A 17410-nucleotide genomic window follows, 5' to 3' on the forward strand; every position below is an offset into this window, starting at 1 on the left:
TGGATCCAGCCCGGCGGCAGGCCGGACCTCGAGGAAGATCCGCCCCGGCTGGACTTCTTCCCCTTCGCCTTCGCCGTCGCCTTCTTCGCGCGCTCCAGTGCCACCGTCTTCTCCTTCCCCATCTCGCCAGACGGAACTCGAACGGAGCAGCGGCGTCGGGGCAAGAGGAGATGCGGTGGAGAAAACAGAGAAGGAAGAAGCAGAATGAAAGCGCACTGTTCAAAAACCCTAGATCGACGCCTTATATAAGGTTGCCTCCGAGTGACTGACTTGTGGACCCGGGCGATCTTATCAAATCCCGCAACAGTCGCGCGAGCGATACGTGGCGAAAAAGGCGGCGCGGAAATCGAGGCGGCCCTGCCTTATCCAGCCCGATTGCCGCGGCCTCCTCCGTCCCGCGCGCTTCCCAAAAATCCGAATCCCGCAAGATCCGCGGGCGACAGAGCAACCTGTTAGACGGAAGATCTTCTCCATATCAACATTCGAAGCTTAACAATGAAAGTTCACTCGACAAAACCAAGAATGGATCAAGGCGACTGAACAAGAAGTTGAAGTCATCATGATCGTTCATTTGATCCCTAGACAAGACGTTTCCGAAGCGCAAAAGTTGAATCAGAGAGATTATCAACTCCTTCTCCACTCGAACCCTGAACCATTCGGGGGCTAATGATGAAGCCATGTACCTAGGGTAGGGTCATAGGCCTGACCTAGTCACCCTCCCCTAGGACTTCACCCTAAAACCAGAAGCATTCGAAGAGGAGTCATCATTCACTCGACCATGAGGCATTCCACTCGGAAGACTCGAAGTCACTCGACCATGGAGACTGTCACTCGACTGCCAGAAGATCTGAAGCCACTCCGCACTGCAACGGCCGGACAGTACATCATAGCTTTAATGGTCATTATGTCTCTTTATTACTAGCGTTACCAGTAACGCCCCCCTCTTGATGTACCTTAAACCCCTTGTAACGTGGGCTGGCTGGGGTCTTGGCGCACTCTATATAAGCCACCCCCCTCCACAGGCACAGGGGTTCGTACCCCTGTAAACACACACATACATAATCCAGTCGACCGCCTCCGGGCTCCGAGACGTAGGGCTGTTACTTCTTCCGAGAAGGGCCTGAACTCGTAAAACTCGTGTGTACAACTTCGCCATAGCTAGGATCTTGCCTCTCCATACTTACCCCCCTATTCTACTGTCAGTCTTAGTACCACGACAGACGCCACGTCAAGGAAGAGCTACTCTTGCCGCTGCCCCGGTGTGTCGTGAGGAGGAGCACCGCTCGCCGCCCCGGCGCTTCGTGAAGGAGGAGCTCCGCGCGCCACTGCCCCTGCCCAAGGCGCGCAGTCTCCTTCTCTACTACCTCGGCAGCGGCGACAGTTGTTCGTCCTCCCGAAGCGCCATGACAGCGCAGAAGTACGCCGGCCAGGAGCAGCGCCGGCGGGACAGCCGCCATGCCACGCGCTGGTCCATGTTTGCGGACTCGGACGGCCCCACCACACATCGCAGCGGACCTGGACCTGGCGTATGCCTGGGGCCTGGACCACCCGGTGACGCCGTCGGAGAAGACCAAGCGCCATCTCCACCACCTCGACGAGGAGATGGCCAGGTACGGCTAGGAATGGTCCCTCGCCGAGATCAACGCAGCCAATGACGCCTCCTCCAACGACCGCCCCCTCTCCCCAAGGCCACGTCCTCGATGACCGCGGCCACACTTCGCACGGCGCAGGAGGAAGCGGAGAGGATCATCCGCGAACATCAGGCGGACGCCGGGAAGCCCTGCCGCGACGCCACCACCTTCCGTCGCCCGAAGCCCGACGACGCCACCATCGCCGGATCAGGCGCCGATGACGGAGCAGGAGCCGCCAGCCAGTCCGACATGGCCTACGAGATCACCGTCAAGTATAGGATAATTTAGTGTTTTATGTTAGGATTTTTAGTTCAGCAGGCGAAAATATCGTCCGGTTTTATGTACAAATTATACTAGCTTCGATGAACCGCCTTGTTTATATCAAAATTCGCCCGATTTGATCGAATTTCTTCCGGTTAGTTTGAGTTGTTGTGAAAATGTATGCGGCTAAGGTTCGATGGCGTCCTTCCGCATCCGTGGACTGCCCCCCCCCCCCCCCCCCCCCCCCCCCCCCCCCCCCCCCCCCCCCCCACAGGATTTTTGTGGGTTGCCGTTGGAGATGCCCTTAGTGCATCAACCAATCTAGTGCAGCCTGCATAACCCACGCACCACTAGTAATAGTGCAGCCGATGATGCTTGTCTAACAGAAAGACATAAACTACAGCAGTGTATCTATAGCCGATGATTACTAGCCAGTGTACAAAAAGACACAACATTCGGTAAACTCAACGTTTTGCTTGCTTTCTTGCTCATTCGGAAAGACACAAGATTCAGTGTACAGTGAGAGAACCCTCAAAATTCTGAAACATGATGAACTCAACATTCGGTAAACAATGATGCCCATTCAGTAAACTCAACAGGATTACAAACTACTGCTTAGTTTCTTGCTTTCTGCTGTTTTGCTTGGAAGACTTGCCTGGCACAAAACAGAAATAGGTTGATTGTCAGTGAGACGAACAATAGAACTAATGCATTGGCATAATCGAAAATATTGTAGACAGATGGCCATGCTCACATATTTGAATCCAGTTGGTAAATAATTACTTGTGCAAACCAAATTTAATTAGAGCATGAGGTTTGGAGATCGTTTCTCTTCTAGGATGTGAATTCAGAGTTAATTCTGTACTTGGAAATCACCATATGAATGCTTGACTATACTATGTCTTCACAAAAGGCAGTTTAGTTAGCAGAAGAGCTTTGAATGAAGTGTAGTAGGATCTTATATTTTAACTCGTGTATATCTTTCTTTTTATCGGCTGCTGTATAATTTGAAAGGTTTGCACTCGTTCTTGAAGTGAAAAGGATGTGTGGTTTAATATGGCTACTACCTCAAAAAGACTTTTACAAGTATGACTAAGATTGATATGGACAGTTAAACTTCTCACATATTTACCTGTTAGGTGCGAAAAGCAATTAAGTTCAGAACACCGGTCTCCCCCTCAAGCGTCGGGCATTATACTGATTCCAATCTTACTATTTTCCAAGTTAGCTATTAGTTTGACAATTTCCCAGCAGCTTTAAGAAGGCATATAGAAAACTAGAGTAAGATACGAGATAGAAATCTACTGTATGTTGTGCAAGTTCCCGAGCAATTGCAATGAGATGATCAAGGAAAGAGAAAGCTGTCAAGTTGTCGCTCTGCGAATAATTAGCAAAGTTTACGGTCTGATCAGCTGCATAAATCTGCAATTGTTTTCTGAATGGATTGACATGACAGGAACTTTATGACAATTGACAAGTACCCCAACATGATTGTATGCTTTTAGCACTAACTAGGCCCTATCAGAAGAATCTGAACAGTGCCCTGAAAAAAGGATTCAAAGGTTCCGTTCTCACTGGACTCAAAATACCTGCATCCTGGTTCTCACTGGATTCAAAGGTTCAGTTCTAACAAACCACCAATACCGCCTTGTTCATTTTTCTAAGACTTGTGCCTGCAGCATCGTTTGTTTCTACAAAACAAGTTAGTCAAGAATAATATCATTTGACCACTGAACCATCACATAAACAAGGTTGCTTTCTGAAAACAGACACTACATAGGCAATTCACACTACAGGAGTTCAGAGTAATTCTTAAGCATGTAGTGGCATTTGATAAAAGATACGTATTTGCTAAAGCATTTACAGGTTACATCTTTGAGTGCCGTTTGAGGCTAAAGCATGTGTAATTGAATTTTTTTTAGGCCATTAGCATTTGAACAATTCCATAATTCTGATGGGAATACCTTGGTGAGGATCTTGATGTGGCTTTCACTCGTAGTTGCAGCTAGTTCCTCTTGGGGCCCTTCATTCTTGGAGGATCTTGATGGGGGCCTTGCGGATGTGGACGGCGACCGAACAACAGCTCCAGTGTTCGAGGGAGGCAGGGGAGGAAGACCATCTTCAGCTTGGGAGGGACATGGTGGAGAAACGGCTGACCCAACTATGGGGCAGCTTCCACCGGGGTGCGTGAGGGAGTCGGTGGAGGAAGAACATCCACGCGCGCCGCCGACCGTACCATCAGGGCCGCCGAGTAGGTGTGCACAGTCCCGGGTAACTCCGTCTTGATTGCAACTTCCATGGCTCTCGCTTGATCTAAAATTTGCACATAGAACAACATAGTTATCTCGCTTGATCCTGCTTTCCTCATGACCTTGTACTCGGTAGGTAAATTCTGGATCGTTCCGCTGCATCTCTCTGAACACAGCTAGTGTCTTATTTACATCATCGTCAGCCTGGTCTCGACTTATCCGGCCACACAGATTGCGCAGCGTCCGCTTTGTGAAAGGCACATTTTGGGTTGAGCCGAAAAGCTGCCAACTATGTTGTACACCTTGTTCAAGTTCACATTGTTCGCCCTAAGCTGCTTCACCAAATCCTTTGTGCACACATCTACTACCTCTGTACCGAAATACTTGTAGTTGGGGGAAACTAGTACAAGTTCCCCCAACTACAAGTATTTCGGTACAGAGGGAGTATGTGCTTGTGCGATGGCCAATGAACTTTCTCACCGCAAGTAAGAGACAACGAATGGTTGTGGCTTGACCGGTGTTAGCAATGAACCATCATTGTCTGCAGCTCTAAGTAATCTGATCATTCCATTGCATTCGCACTGGCAAGACCGGTTATTCTGTTGCTCAGGCTTCCCCTACAATAATTTTTTTCTCTGTGTCAGATTTAGAAAATGAATTCCCGTGCAAGCAATATGTTAAAAATATGCCAAATCTTAATTATTTTTTCAGGTCTTAAGTGTTAACCGAGCATCCACAAACGATCTCCTGCATACACTTTGTCCGCTTGACGTTCAGCCGGCTCTTGCCATATCGTATACCAAATCCAAGATCCCAAGAATACAGGTTATAGAAATCGTATGCTTCCCCAAGTGAGTCAAAACTCATCCCCTACATTGTCTGAGGGTTTATCAGCGTACCTCCTGATTGTTTCTTCTAATAGAGTGACTCTACCTGGACAAGGGTGCCCTATCCGGAGGGGCACTTTCACTCTTAACCCAAAATTGAATTCACAGTTTTGAGATGATGCAATCCTTTTACATATAACAGTGGGGGCGTGATTTTTGTGTATCAGCACATTTGGATGTCCTGATCTGCCCACAAAACACTATGTACAGGGATGCTAATTACACGCATGGATGACGACCAAAATCAGGGGATCAACTAGTTGACAGTAGTAAAAATGTCCCCCAGACATCTATCGACATAGGCGCTGAAAATCAAAAACCATGGATCCAGAGAGAAAGAACACCCATGGTGCCTCTGGAAGGTGGACTCTGACGGACTGGTTTGGCTACTGCTTCCTCTTGCCAGCGGAATCTCTCTGCTCAACAGCGCAGCTGAGTTGCCCAACCACACCCGCACACAACGAGTCGGCGTGTGCCGGTGCCGACGGCTCGACAGACGTCAACACCAATGGATCTGGCTGCTCAACATCCGCAATGACCTCTCTGGAACCTATGGCATGTTTAACAAATCAAAGACCACCCATTGACTTTTTTTGCTCGCGCGTCTTCGGATCGAATTGAATACTTAGAATAATACAGTGGAGAAATTACCTGTCAACCGGATCCAGCAGAAATTCGAGCCCGTTGTGGCGTAGGTCTGGAAACTCCGCCATACTGCTCGCCGCCGCCATTGATTCGCCTTCCGCCATCGAGCTAGGAGGGGATGGAGGAGAAGGGCTCAATTGAGTAGATGGGGACCGAGATGTTTCTGCTGCCCTACACTTCATCCGCCGGTCAGCATTCACTGTACCTTGACGGCGATGTTTTCGTAGCAGACGGCGCGCATACGTTTCTGATCCTCCGCACAACTTTTCATTACGGAGGCGAGCCACGGCTCGGCTCGTCACCTTAACCTGAGCTTCAAAAAACGAGCCCGCGGGCTACCGTACATCACTGTTCCTTACAGTATAGCGTCAGATCACTGCATTTTTTTACACCCGTATATGCTGAGACTGACCCTCTAGCCCAGATCCCTAGAGATGGACCTAGGACTAGGATAACATGTCCAGATGCTACCGCTACCAGTAACGCCGCTCTCGAATCTTAGCAGCGAAGTTTCAGCAAACAATCTAGCGACATCATTTTATTTGGCAACAGATGCAAAAGCTTTGTCTCATTCATTAATTAAGAAATAGAAACAAGAGTTCAAAAAAGGAAAAAAAGAGACTACAACAAGGTCATTACTCTGCTGGTATAATTTGCCACCAAATTTTACCCCGCAATTGGCCAAAGGCTAGTGACATGATTTCATCGACGCCATGTGTATATACACAACTAAACGATTATCGTGGGTCTTAGCATGTGTAAAGGCTTGCAGCCAGCATGGTCATTGGTCCTCTTTGAACACCATTACGACGGCACAGACCGGGCAAGACTGGCTTCTCTCCATCCACGCGTAGATGCAACCAAGATGGAAATCATGGTTGCATTGCAGCAGTATCTTCGGATTCTCGTAGTCATACTCCTCAAGGCATATCGGGCAGTCATCCTCGTCACAATCAACACAGACTTGAGTTCCCCTGGGTTTCCCCCCTCCCGGCTGAGCTTCCATTGACGGTCCATCAGCCTTCTCATCACCATCGCGAGTCGATCCGGTGTCAGCATTGCTTCTCTCTCCGAGCAGAATAGATTTCTCCGTGTGATGTCTGAACCGAGGATCATCGTAAGGTAGAGCCCTAGGAGGGGGGCGGAAGGTGTTCAATGGATCCTCCTGCCCTGAGCCGGTGGAGGCCTCGGGAGGAACCGGCGCAACCCGTGTGTACGCTCTGGCTGGCCATGGCAGGCAGGCGCAGCAACCCGGCGCCTCGTCATCGTCGTCGGGACCGCACAGGCAGCACAGGATGGACCCCATCTGGTTGGCCGAGCTTCGTCTTCTACCCTGCAGACCAGACGGAGGAACCAGCGGTACGGGCCTTCTAGAGTTCTAGCTAGTTCAACCTATCCTCGGACTCCCTCGCTCCACGGCCGCCGAGCACAAGCACTTGGAAGGCCCGATCGGTGGCAATTTATCCAAGGGTTGGAATCCGATTCTGGCGCTTTGAATCCGGTTTAGGTTCCTTTCCTCCCTCCCTCTCCGAAGCCGGACCGCGGTGGAAGTACCTTGGTCGATCATCATGCGGGCTAGCACGAGGACTATCTAGTGAAACCACAATAGTCCAAGGTGTCCTTTGCAAAGTTATAGACTAAGCAAGACCATATCCGACGTGGACTATCTTTGCACTGGAACGCACAGTACAACAACCATTTTTTTAGAATCAGTACAACGACTTCTGAGAGAACTACTCCTTCCGTCCGGAAAAGCTTGTCCCTCAAATAAATGTATCTAGCACCAAGTTAGTGATAGATACATTCATTTGAGGAATAAGCTTGTGACAAGCTTTTTCGGAGGAAGGAAATACATGGGTAACTAAACCGCATGTATGCCCAAGTTGTGAAATCATCGAGGTAATCTCTACTGAGTTGATTTTGTCGCCTCCACCTCCTATCCGTTTTTCTCCTCCCACGTTCCCCTTTCCCCTTTGTTTCCCAGATAGGTTCTTTTTATAACCCCAACCAATACCGCACAAAATAAAAACAAACATAAATATATTAACTTAGAATAATCTAAATCAAGTGGATATACTTTCTTAAAATCACATCCTGCATTAAATCAATCAACTGAATCAATCTTATCAAAATCTCAACTAAGGCAAAACTTTCCTTGCCTTATTCTACCCATACCCCATCAAATTAAATATTACGAAATTTGATGTATGGTATATATCTTACAAAATTGATGTAGAACACCTACAGTACGGCCATTTTTATCCATTTCTCCGGACGGATGGAGTACTATATAGTCTTTCTACGCTCTGTCCCCAGGGTCACGGAGACACCTATTCGCTTGCTTTTCTTACTCTCGAAGAAAGAAAAGGCAACCTCATCACCGCCAGGAGTCTCCTCCGTTGCCGACCTCGGTCGTCGGTGGTGAGGGGGGTCGCCGGATCCACGCGCGTGGATCATTTTTTACTCTCATAGTTTAGGTTTTTAGGCTATTCATTGTCTTGGCTTCAACGATGGCAATGGCAGCGCTCAATAAAGTTTCTTCAGATCCTACTTCGACGAGGTGATAGGTTCTATGGTTGGGGATGAATTTGGAAATCAGTCTGTTTGGGCAAGGATGACGTGGCAGCGACGACATCCTCGTGGTGGACATGTGTCCTCGGGCTCCGCCGTTGCGACGACGTTTGCTCCAGCACCGAGGCGGAGCTTGGCAGGTAGTCCAGGAGTGGATGCAATTTATTGTCTGCATCATTGGCATCTGGAAGATGGTGGGTTGTGTGCCGACTTTGTGGTTTGTGGATGACATGTATGATTTCTCCTCCGGCGTCTTAGTCCTATGGGGGTGCCAGATTTGGAGTTCGATAGCGTGTCCGGGGTTTCGCCTTTGGTGAGCCACCTTAGAGGTTCACAAAGCTGCATACCAGCGATGGAGGCGCATCGAGCTCGGGGGTGAAGGTGATCCATCATTTTTCTTCCTTTGATGGCTGTTGTGGTGGTGCTAGAGGCATGTGACAGACGTTAGTGTCAAGCTCAAAGGATTCTTCGGTCTTGATTATATTTTTAGTTCTTGGCTGGTGTTCCTTTGTGTAAAGGCTAGTGTTTTGTTGTCTTTCAAGTTTTGCCAGATCGGTGGGTACATGACTTGTACTCCCTCCATTTTCTTTTAGTCTGCATATAAAGTTTGGTCAAAGTCAAGCTTTGTAAAGTTTGACTAACTTTATATTAAAAAATATTAACATTCACAATATGAAATGAATCTTATCAGATGAACCATCAAATGTATTTTCATACTATATAGTTTTAGTATTGTAGATGTTCATATTTTTTGATATAAATTTGGTTAAAATTTGTGTAGTTTTAGTTTGACCAAATTTTACACGAGTAGAAAGAACAGAGGGAGTACTATGATCTTTATGATATAAATGAGACACGTATTACCATGCACATGGAGAGAGAGAGTAGTATATAGTCTTTTTTTTAGAAAAACTTTCGATCTATTTATCTTCAATCATGACAGTACAATGAACACCAGAAATGATCAATTACATCCAGATCCGTAGACCATCTAGCGAAGATTACAAGTACTGAAGCGAGCCGAAGGCGCCGCCGTAATCGCCCCTCCCACATCGAAGCCGGGCAAAACTTGTTGTAGTAAACAGTTGTAAAGTTGTCGTGCTAAGGCCCCCATAGGACCAGCGCACCAGAACAACAACCCTGTCGTTGAAGAGTAGTTTAGATTGGAAGGATCCAACCCGAAGACACATGAATGCAGATGAACTACGACCAGATCCAAGCAAATACACCATGGAAAGATCCACCGAAGACACACCTCCACACGCCCACCGATGATGCTATAAACACACCACCGGGACCGGGGCTAGGCAGGGAGAATATTATTCCATCTTCAAGGAGCCGCTGCCGTCTCGTCTCCCTGAGCAGGACACAGACCCTAATATAACTCAAAGAAACATATAAAAACTTAGTAGGTACCTAATTAAATATAAATTTGTACTATGTTAAAAGTTCTTTTTGATATCTAGTTTTGTCAAACAAACAATCTACCGAATGCATGGAGTTACTCAGATAACAGTAGAGCATGTGCTCGAGATGGCATATGTCTCATGATTTTCACGTCTCTAGCTACACAAGGTCTCCCCATCCCGCTCAATAATGTTTGTCGTGGAGTTAGAGCAACTCTAGCAGAATCGCTATATTGATAGCCTCCACACGTGTATGAAGCGTGCTCCATAACACAAAACAGAGTACACTTCATAAATTATGACGATTCTAACAAGTATGGTGAATCTACTAGAGTGTTTTTTCTTTTGTTAGAATCGCCATATGACGATTGGGTCAGTATGGCGACTCCGCTAGAGTTGCCCTTAGGGCAACTCCATCGGCAATCATTAAATATACGGTGTTGAATGTCCATGAAAATCTGGTGGGGTGCCGGCCACTCAACGCAATACCTCAAAATCTCTCACATTTCAAACACGAAATTCAAACGATGGCGGGTCCTGCGGCTCTTCTTCGTTGGCCGAAACGACGGGTGGTGGCGACGCAAGCCCTAAGCGGCGGACATGCTTGACTTCTTGCCACCGGTGGCGGGAAGCACGGGAGTGACGGTTACGGGCCGCGCCAACGGTCACGTCGGGATGCCTTCCATGGCATCCCGGTGGGTGTCAGGAGGGGATTCGGGTTCCCGCTACAACGTTTTCCATTTTGGGTCCGCCTTTAGTGGATTGGTATATTTACCAATTTCTAGCAAATTTAGGCTATAGTCAAAACTTTTTGGTCCCCATGCAGACTTTGGTCTGTTGTTGAAGCTGTTTATTTTTTGCTCAAAAGAACAAAAAAGGAATCTGGTTTTTGTTTCGGCCGTTGAAGATGCTCTTAGATTTTGCCTCCAATGCAGCGTGAAATCGAAGGCACTGGTAGAGAGCAGATCGAGCAAAGCTGAGTGGGTGTCCCCCTTCCCCGAGATAGATGGCGCCGTCTGCAGCCATAGACGGCCTTCGCCCAACACCGGCCGTCCTGTCCCCGTGGATTGCTGCTCATATCATACGTCTGGCCAACGAAAGACAACACACAGACAGGGCCGACACCAGCAACGTCGTCGCAGCACCACCAGACCAGTCGACCGTCGCTGGCGCTGCCAGACATGGTATTTTATCAGTTGGTTGCGGCGTCCCGGTCGCAGCCGCACGGCAGCCACTAGCAAGTACGGATCCGTGCTGAGAGGGACTAGTAATTCCGCACACGTGCTGGTCTAGTCAGCACAGAAAGATAATAAAAACCCTATAAATTTTAAAAAACATACTGTGTGTTGTACTGATGTACTGTACTTTTTTTCTTTGTCTATATCTACTGTATATACAATTATACATGCAGTTCTCCTGCATGGTTTGAAAAAACAAAGGTGGTTAATGTTTTGAAAATTTGACTAGACATATTCGGGGCAGAGTAACAATCATATTTTAAAGGATAAAAAACATCGGAGAACCAAAATTTATTTTAAAGGTACCAAGGCCCTAATCCTTTTCTTTTGACAGGCCAGGGGCCCTAATTATGAAGAAGACAAGAGATGGAAGAAAACAAGAGCAGGAAATCTCCTTCAGCATCCAAGGAAACACATGCTAGCACCATTCTCCAACACAAGATAATGCAACTACGCATTCCGAACCAACAACCCCAGATAATGCGATTCAACACGATATCATGTTGCTTGCATTATACAGTTCTGGACAGGATGGCATACCAGGGCCTGATCATCGATGTCCACTGGAGAGTTAACGGCAGCTCCTCCGGCTGAGATCGATCCACTGCCAAAGCTGGTTTGCCTTGCTTCCGAAGTTTCATCGATGCACGAGCTGCCCAGCTCACCTGCAGGTGAAACCCCACCAGATCTGCATCACACTGAAGCCCTTCGTAGATCATGAGCATTGAGCGGTCAGGCTAGGCTGTCTGCACAAGTTTCAGCCGCAGAAGCACAAAAACAGTCCCTGTTCATGTGCAGTAAGCTTGAGCTGCTAGATTGACAAGTTGATTGGGCTGGCTGAACAATTATTTTTGCTTGGGATAAACGGGCTAGGATGGTCACATCATGTTTACACGACCCACAAAATTTCTGAATTATTTCCACTGCAGTATCAGAATCTAGACTAAGCTAAGGATGGGCGGCTCAAAAACTGAAAATTTCCTACAGCCGCATAATTTACAAGTTGAGAAACTTATTCAGGGAAGGGGAGCTCCCCACTGTCATATTCTCACTGCTTCAACTGTCAATATTATAACATCTGCCAAGGCACACATGGAATCATCATCCGTGCGGTGAAGCGACCTGCATGATAAATGGAGTAAGCAAATTAATGTACTGGACAACAGTATCGGAGGCATGCCGAATGTATGGGGATATATCTAGGTTTGAAGTTAAACTGTTTGACCAAAAAGAGCCATGGTGCTCTCAAGTGTCACCACAAACTTCTAAAATCGTACCTCGACGGAGGTACTCAAAGAGTAGAATGAGAATCGCATTCGGCAACCAAAAAGCGAAAAGGAAAATGACGGTAGCCAGCGATATTTTATTTAGGAAATACATTTTGTCACGAGCTCATTTATGACTCATTTTCCATTATGATGAAGTGGACAAGATGAACAAGAGATCAAGACTTGGCTTATCATAGTCCATCTTGAGCAGCTTAGAGAAACAAATAACGTGCATCAGATCAGCGATCCCTTAACTCACACGGTTAGCTCACGTTGGTGCTCCAACTCTCAAAAATCAAAATGCACATTTAGCTCATTAAAACTTGCCAAAGGGGCTCATTAATGGTCCAAATCATGTCGAGCTATCCCTGACCCCTTACATGGTCAAACGAATTTATCCACGTGGCATCCTAGTCAGCATAAGCCCACATGTCACACTCCTTGTTCTCTCTATCCTGAGTATTCTCACGGCCTCAAGCCGGACGCTGGCGAGGCCATGTTGCCCCATCGCTAGAGCACTGGTCCCTTGGCGCACCCCTATGCCACACCCGCCGACTGTGACCTCCCTCCATCCGCCACCTGTCTCATCTAGGCTGCGTCATCCTGCAGACGTTCCATAGGGCACAGCGGCCCCTCCTCTTACAGCGGCTTTTCCATGCATATATGGTCACAGGGCCATCCTCAGTGCCTTCCCTGTGCATTGCAGTGGCACCTCCTTTCCTTGATGTCTCTTTGATGGGATCAGATGACGGCTTCTCTCCTGGTACGCACATGGGCCACAACGCCGAGCTGCAGCAGTCTAAACTGTGAGAAGCATAGAAGGTGCCACCATAAAGGCCTGTGTCCACGCCTGTGTCCATACAACCTCAGCCATCGGGTCGTGCTCCTCCTCTTGTCCTGAATATGCAGAGATTCTACACTGAAGAACATGTATGTGTGGATGATGGGGCATTGGCTCTGATTTCTCCTCCCCCCATCGGTTCAGAGACAGATTTATTTGAGGTTTTCTATGTGAGATGATGTCCGTGGATTTGCTTGGTTTCATGGTTGTTCCCCTTTAGTTTCTTCTCTAACCATGAATGAGTTCTTTGATGCGTGAGTATGTGGCTTGGCTTGAAACTATGCGCTATCCTGATTTGGGAAGCTTCCGAATGTTTCCAAAAACTAGTTTTTGATAGAGGTTTGCTGGTGCTGTTTGGTTGGACAGCTATCGTGGCGCTAGAAATGGTGGTGCCAATTGTGGCCATACAAAGTTGTTACACTAACGCATGCCTATGGTGGCAGCGAGAGCGTAGAGGGGGGTAGGGTGGTGATGATTGGCGGCAGTTTGTCGGTGCTGGGCTCAAGGCCTGTATCTGGATGAGCACAGGAGAGATGAAAAAGATTCGCTGGCATGCAGGCACTGCCAACTAGGATGTCATGTGGTCACTATCTACATGTCACATACTCCCTCCTTTCCGGTTTATTGGGCCTATCTCATTTTCTTGGTTTTTTCGTTTTGTTAGTCCAACTTTCATTTCTCTCCATCACTTTTTTACATTCCGAGGCGCATTAAACTGATGCATGCAAGAATAAAAAAACCCCGACCAATGCATGTAACCATTTCTACTCATTTAGTGGCCACACATGCATGCACCGTAGCTAATGTAGATTAAAGCTTGAGTAGTCTTGTAAAGTACGAGATACGTTCCTCCACTCAAACCATCGACCTTGGTTGATGAGATTTCAGATTTGAGCCCTCTAAACCGGAAGCGAGGGAGTATACAGTCAACACTAGCCCAACACAATTTGGACCTCCGGTGAATCCCTTTAGCAAGCGCAGGAGTCAATTGTGCAATTTCAGAGTAGAAGACTAAAGTGAGCGCATCATGCAAGTTGAAGCACTGCAGATGCATTTTAGTACATGAAGAATGTTAAATCATGTTGTTGTACCTTCATTAGGAGCTTCTATGAAATGGGTTCTCATGCATATTGGAAAGCGGTGTGTCCTGCATTTGATCAAGAACTTATATCAGCGACAATGAATAAATGAAATCCATTTTCCACATAAGAATGTGAGAGTTGAGAGTTAATTACTTGAATCCTTGCATTGATGCTTTGGAGCCCATGGTGATTTGCAGAAGGTACAGAGACATTTAATGATGACCTGTTATCGTTTGCTGCATGGCCTTGGCTGTCTTCATCTGTAGACTTGGCAGTCCTTCTCCATCGCTTCAACAGATATATTTGAGGCAACTCCTTGATATTTCTGTAATCGAGCACCTTCAACATGTGACAGCATGGAATACCCATAAACTCAAACTTCTTACAAGTGCACATACAAGAGTTATCACTTGAGTTGAATCTAACAAAGTGTTCCTTGGGCCTCTCAGAAGGAGCAACTTTGTAGTCAGAAGTTGTTCCGGCCTCTCCACAAGTGAATAACACAGAGTCCATAAACAGTTCAAACTCTTTACGAAAGATCTCAAACACCACTGGTGTGTACGTATGGGAAGTTTGCTTTAACATCTTGGCCGGGGGTATTCTTGGATAACTTTGACTAGCTTGGAAGTCAGCTTGGAGCTCAGCGTAGCGATGCTCATCTACTGCTCTTTCATAGTGTTTGAAGAAGGATAGCAGATCCAGTTGAGGGCTCAAGAATTTCTTCAAAATGCTACTAAAACTCTCAGCTTGAAGGGAACTTATTATGTCAGCACAAAATATATGCCTATCATATGCCAATGCCCATCTTTCCCTTTCGTCAAACAGTTTAGACAGCCACTCATTATGTCTAAGATCATACTTTTCTAGCATAGTTCTCCAAGCAAACACGAATTCTTCCTCTTCCTCGTAGCCAAAGACACATTTGCTAAAATCCTTTGCAAATGTCTTTGAACCTTGGAAAACTTGATTCAGGTGCTTAACAGAATTCTGATATACATGCCAAGCACAAACTCGTTGAGCAGTATTTGGCCAGGCGGCTGCCATTGCACTACTCAACTGAATTGATTGATCTATTAAAGCTACCGCTGGTTCTTTTCCATGCATTGCGATCTTAAAACTCTCAAACAGCCACTTATATGACTCAAATGATTCATCATAAAGCATAGCTGCACCAAAGATAATTGTTTGTCTGTGATGATTCACACCAAGGAATAATGCCAATGGCCTGCCATATCCATTTATCTTGTAAGTTGTGTCTAGACATAGTACATCATCAAAGTAGGTGAAGTCCTCTCTAGATTTTGGGTCTGCCCAAAAGAAGTTGGTTAGTTTGTCATCCTCATCAATCTGCATGGTATAAAAGAACGAGGGGTTATCCATTTGCATAGTCTGCAAATATTTTAATATGGCTCCACCATCACCAGGTTGCATTGCCTTCGTGCGCTTTGACCGGAGATAATTCTTGTAATCTGCTGGGAGGAGAGAAACACTTCGAAGGAAACCAACTTGTCTCACAACAAGATCACCAGTTGCTTTTGTGGTTGGTGTCACTACGGAATCATCTGACAGTTCTGCTTCCCCAGACTGAAGTTCTGTCAATATCCTTTGTGACCTTAACATATGCATCGTCGAAGGAGGGGCCAGCTGATGATTGTGCTCTGCTTTAAAATCAGTGACCCTGTATTTACACTCTGGTGTGACTTTAATGATCAGCCGTGCTGGACAGCCAATTCTTGTATCCAACCTTGGTTTCTTTGCCTCCAACGATTTTTTATCCCTGTTGTAACCCTCTCTCGAGCATACAAAAGTCCTTACTTTGGTAATATTTTCAGAAGATTTATGTGACGTGCTTTTTCGAACACTAAAGCCAACATGCCCAGCATATTTATTGTAGAATTCATATGCTTTTTCCTCGCTCTCAAATTCCATGTCCACCTCAGGAACAAGCTTAGCAAGTGAAGCCTCATCTATAGGTGGTTCAGCTTCTATCATTCTTCTCATTTTACCCTGGAGAAGTAATCATACTAACTTCAGTAAAAGGAAAAATACATTTAATTGTACCAGAACTTTATCTGTACACAAAACAGGATGAAAATGGCAAAGATATCAGCATGCTAGGGCCAACATGTTAAATTTCAAGACTGACAGCAAATCTGCTTCTTTTTTTTACTGGTACCAAGCGCCATAAGGTGTTCGAACATGGTACACTAAACACTGGATCAGGAATTCCTTTTTGGAAACGTGTTAAAATTGCACAAGGGTAGCAGGAAGCCAAACAACTAGACACATGGAACTGTTACAGCCTTACAGGTAACACGGTTCCTTGTAGCCACTGATTTTAACATAATTCCCAGAAGTTTAACTTTCAGCATTCAAGGGGAAGGGTAGTTCTTACGCAGCATAAAACTTGCTATAAAAACAGCAGCAATAACACCGTTACGGAAAATTGGAATTGGCTAACCATATGTTAGCTCTTGCCTGGCTACTACAATATCTCTTAGGAGTTAGGTTGACGTTGCGAAAAGACTCACAGAATACACAACACAAGAAAACGATTATAGGATGATTAACTCAGGACATAAGATTGCGGTTTCACCTTCCTGTAAGCGATGCCACAAGCATTGCAAAGAGTTCTCGGGCCATCAGGGCCACGTCGCATATGCGGTGTCGCATTACCCGATATACCACATCGCAGGCACCTAGTCAAATAGCAGAAAGTTGTCAGGATGATGTTAAGTGCAAACATACAGCTGAACTGAAGCCACTTCTGCAACACGAGAAGCAAAAGCAACTGAACTTGAACAAATGGACTGTAACTGTTTGTTTCATCAGCATCAAACTGTGATAGCATCACCAACGGTGAGCAAGCAAGTGATAGCGGAAGCACTTGGGCAAGCACGTACCGGACGTGGCCGTCGAGGCTGTCGTCGGCGGCGTTGTCGCGGTGGAGCTCCAGCTCCTGCTCCGCCGGCACGGCGGCGTACGGGTGCATCTCCCCTCCGCCTCCATCCGAGGCCACCAGCATGTGCATCATGGCATCACCACCCTGCCGGCGGCCACACTCATATGAAGAAAATTCACCAAAGACGCCGGAAAAATGGGGAAAAAAATTAGTTGAATTTGTACCTTGGGAAGCGCCGGCGAGTGGTTCGGTAGGAAATTTCGTACGAATTTTGGAAAACCTCTTGATTTGTGGGAATCGGAGCTAGGGTTTGGAGCCAAGCAGATGAGCGGGGTGGGGATGGGGAGGGGGTGCTGGGATCCGATGCGGCGGCGCGGTAGGTGGCCTCGTGTGGTCTCATCCGACACCCGACACGTGTACGCTCCGGAT

At 46.8% G+C, this 17410-nt stretch overlaps 2 protein-coding genes and 1 long non-coding RNA gene across 3 annotated transcripts; all 3 read right to left on the reverse strand.

Annotated features, from left to right (window-relative positions):
* Positions 1-2553: 2553 nt before the first annotated feature.
* LOC123049010 (uncharacterized) lies at positions 2554-5944 on the reverse strand. Its single transcript, XR_006423421.1, has 3 exons — positions 5680-5944; positions 3857-4758; positions 2554-3583 (listed from the first exon to the last, which is right to left on the reverse strand). It is a non-coding gene; the product is annotated as an uncharacterized lncRNA (long non-coding RNA).
* Positions 5945-6238: 294 nt separating this feature from the next.
* On the reverse strand, positions 6239-7092 carry LOC123049009 (E3 ubiquitin-protein ligase At3g02290). Its single transcript, XM_044472019.1, has one exon. It carries the CDS (start codon positions 6977-6979, stop codon positions 6455-6457), a length of 525 nt encoding a protein of 174 aa, XP_044327954.1. The 5' UTR covers positions 6980-7092; the 3' UTR covers positions 6239-6454.
* A 4624-nt stretch (positions 7093-11716) lies between these two features.
* On the reverse strand, positions 11717-17391 carry LOC123052092 (protein FAR1-RELATED SEQUENCE 5). The gene is made up of 6 exons (XM_044475175.1): positions 17206-17391; positions 16983-17125; positions 16676-16778; positions 14233-16086; positions 14089-14144; positions 11717-12010 (listed from the first exon to the last, which is right to left on the reverse strand). The coding sequence occupies exons 2-5, from the start codon at positions 17111-17113 to the stop codon at positions 14094-14096; spliced, it is 2139 nt and encodes a 712-aa protein (XP_044331110.1). The 5' UTR covers positions 17114-17125; positions 17206-17391; the 3' UTR covers positions 11717-12010; positions 14089-14093.
* Positions 17392-17410: the final 19 nt, after the last annotated feature.

Source organism: Triticum aestivum, chromosome 2D, assembly GCF_018294505.1.
Source record: "Triticum aestivum cultivar Chinese Spring chromosome 2D, IWGSC CS RefSeq v2.1, whole genome shotgun sequence".
Taxonomy (NCBI): Eukaryota; Viridiplantae; Streptophyta; class Magnoliopsida; order Poales; family Poaceae; genus Triticum; species Triticum aestivum.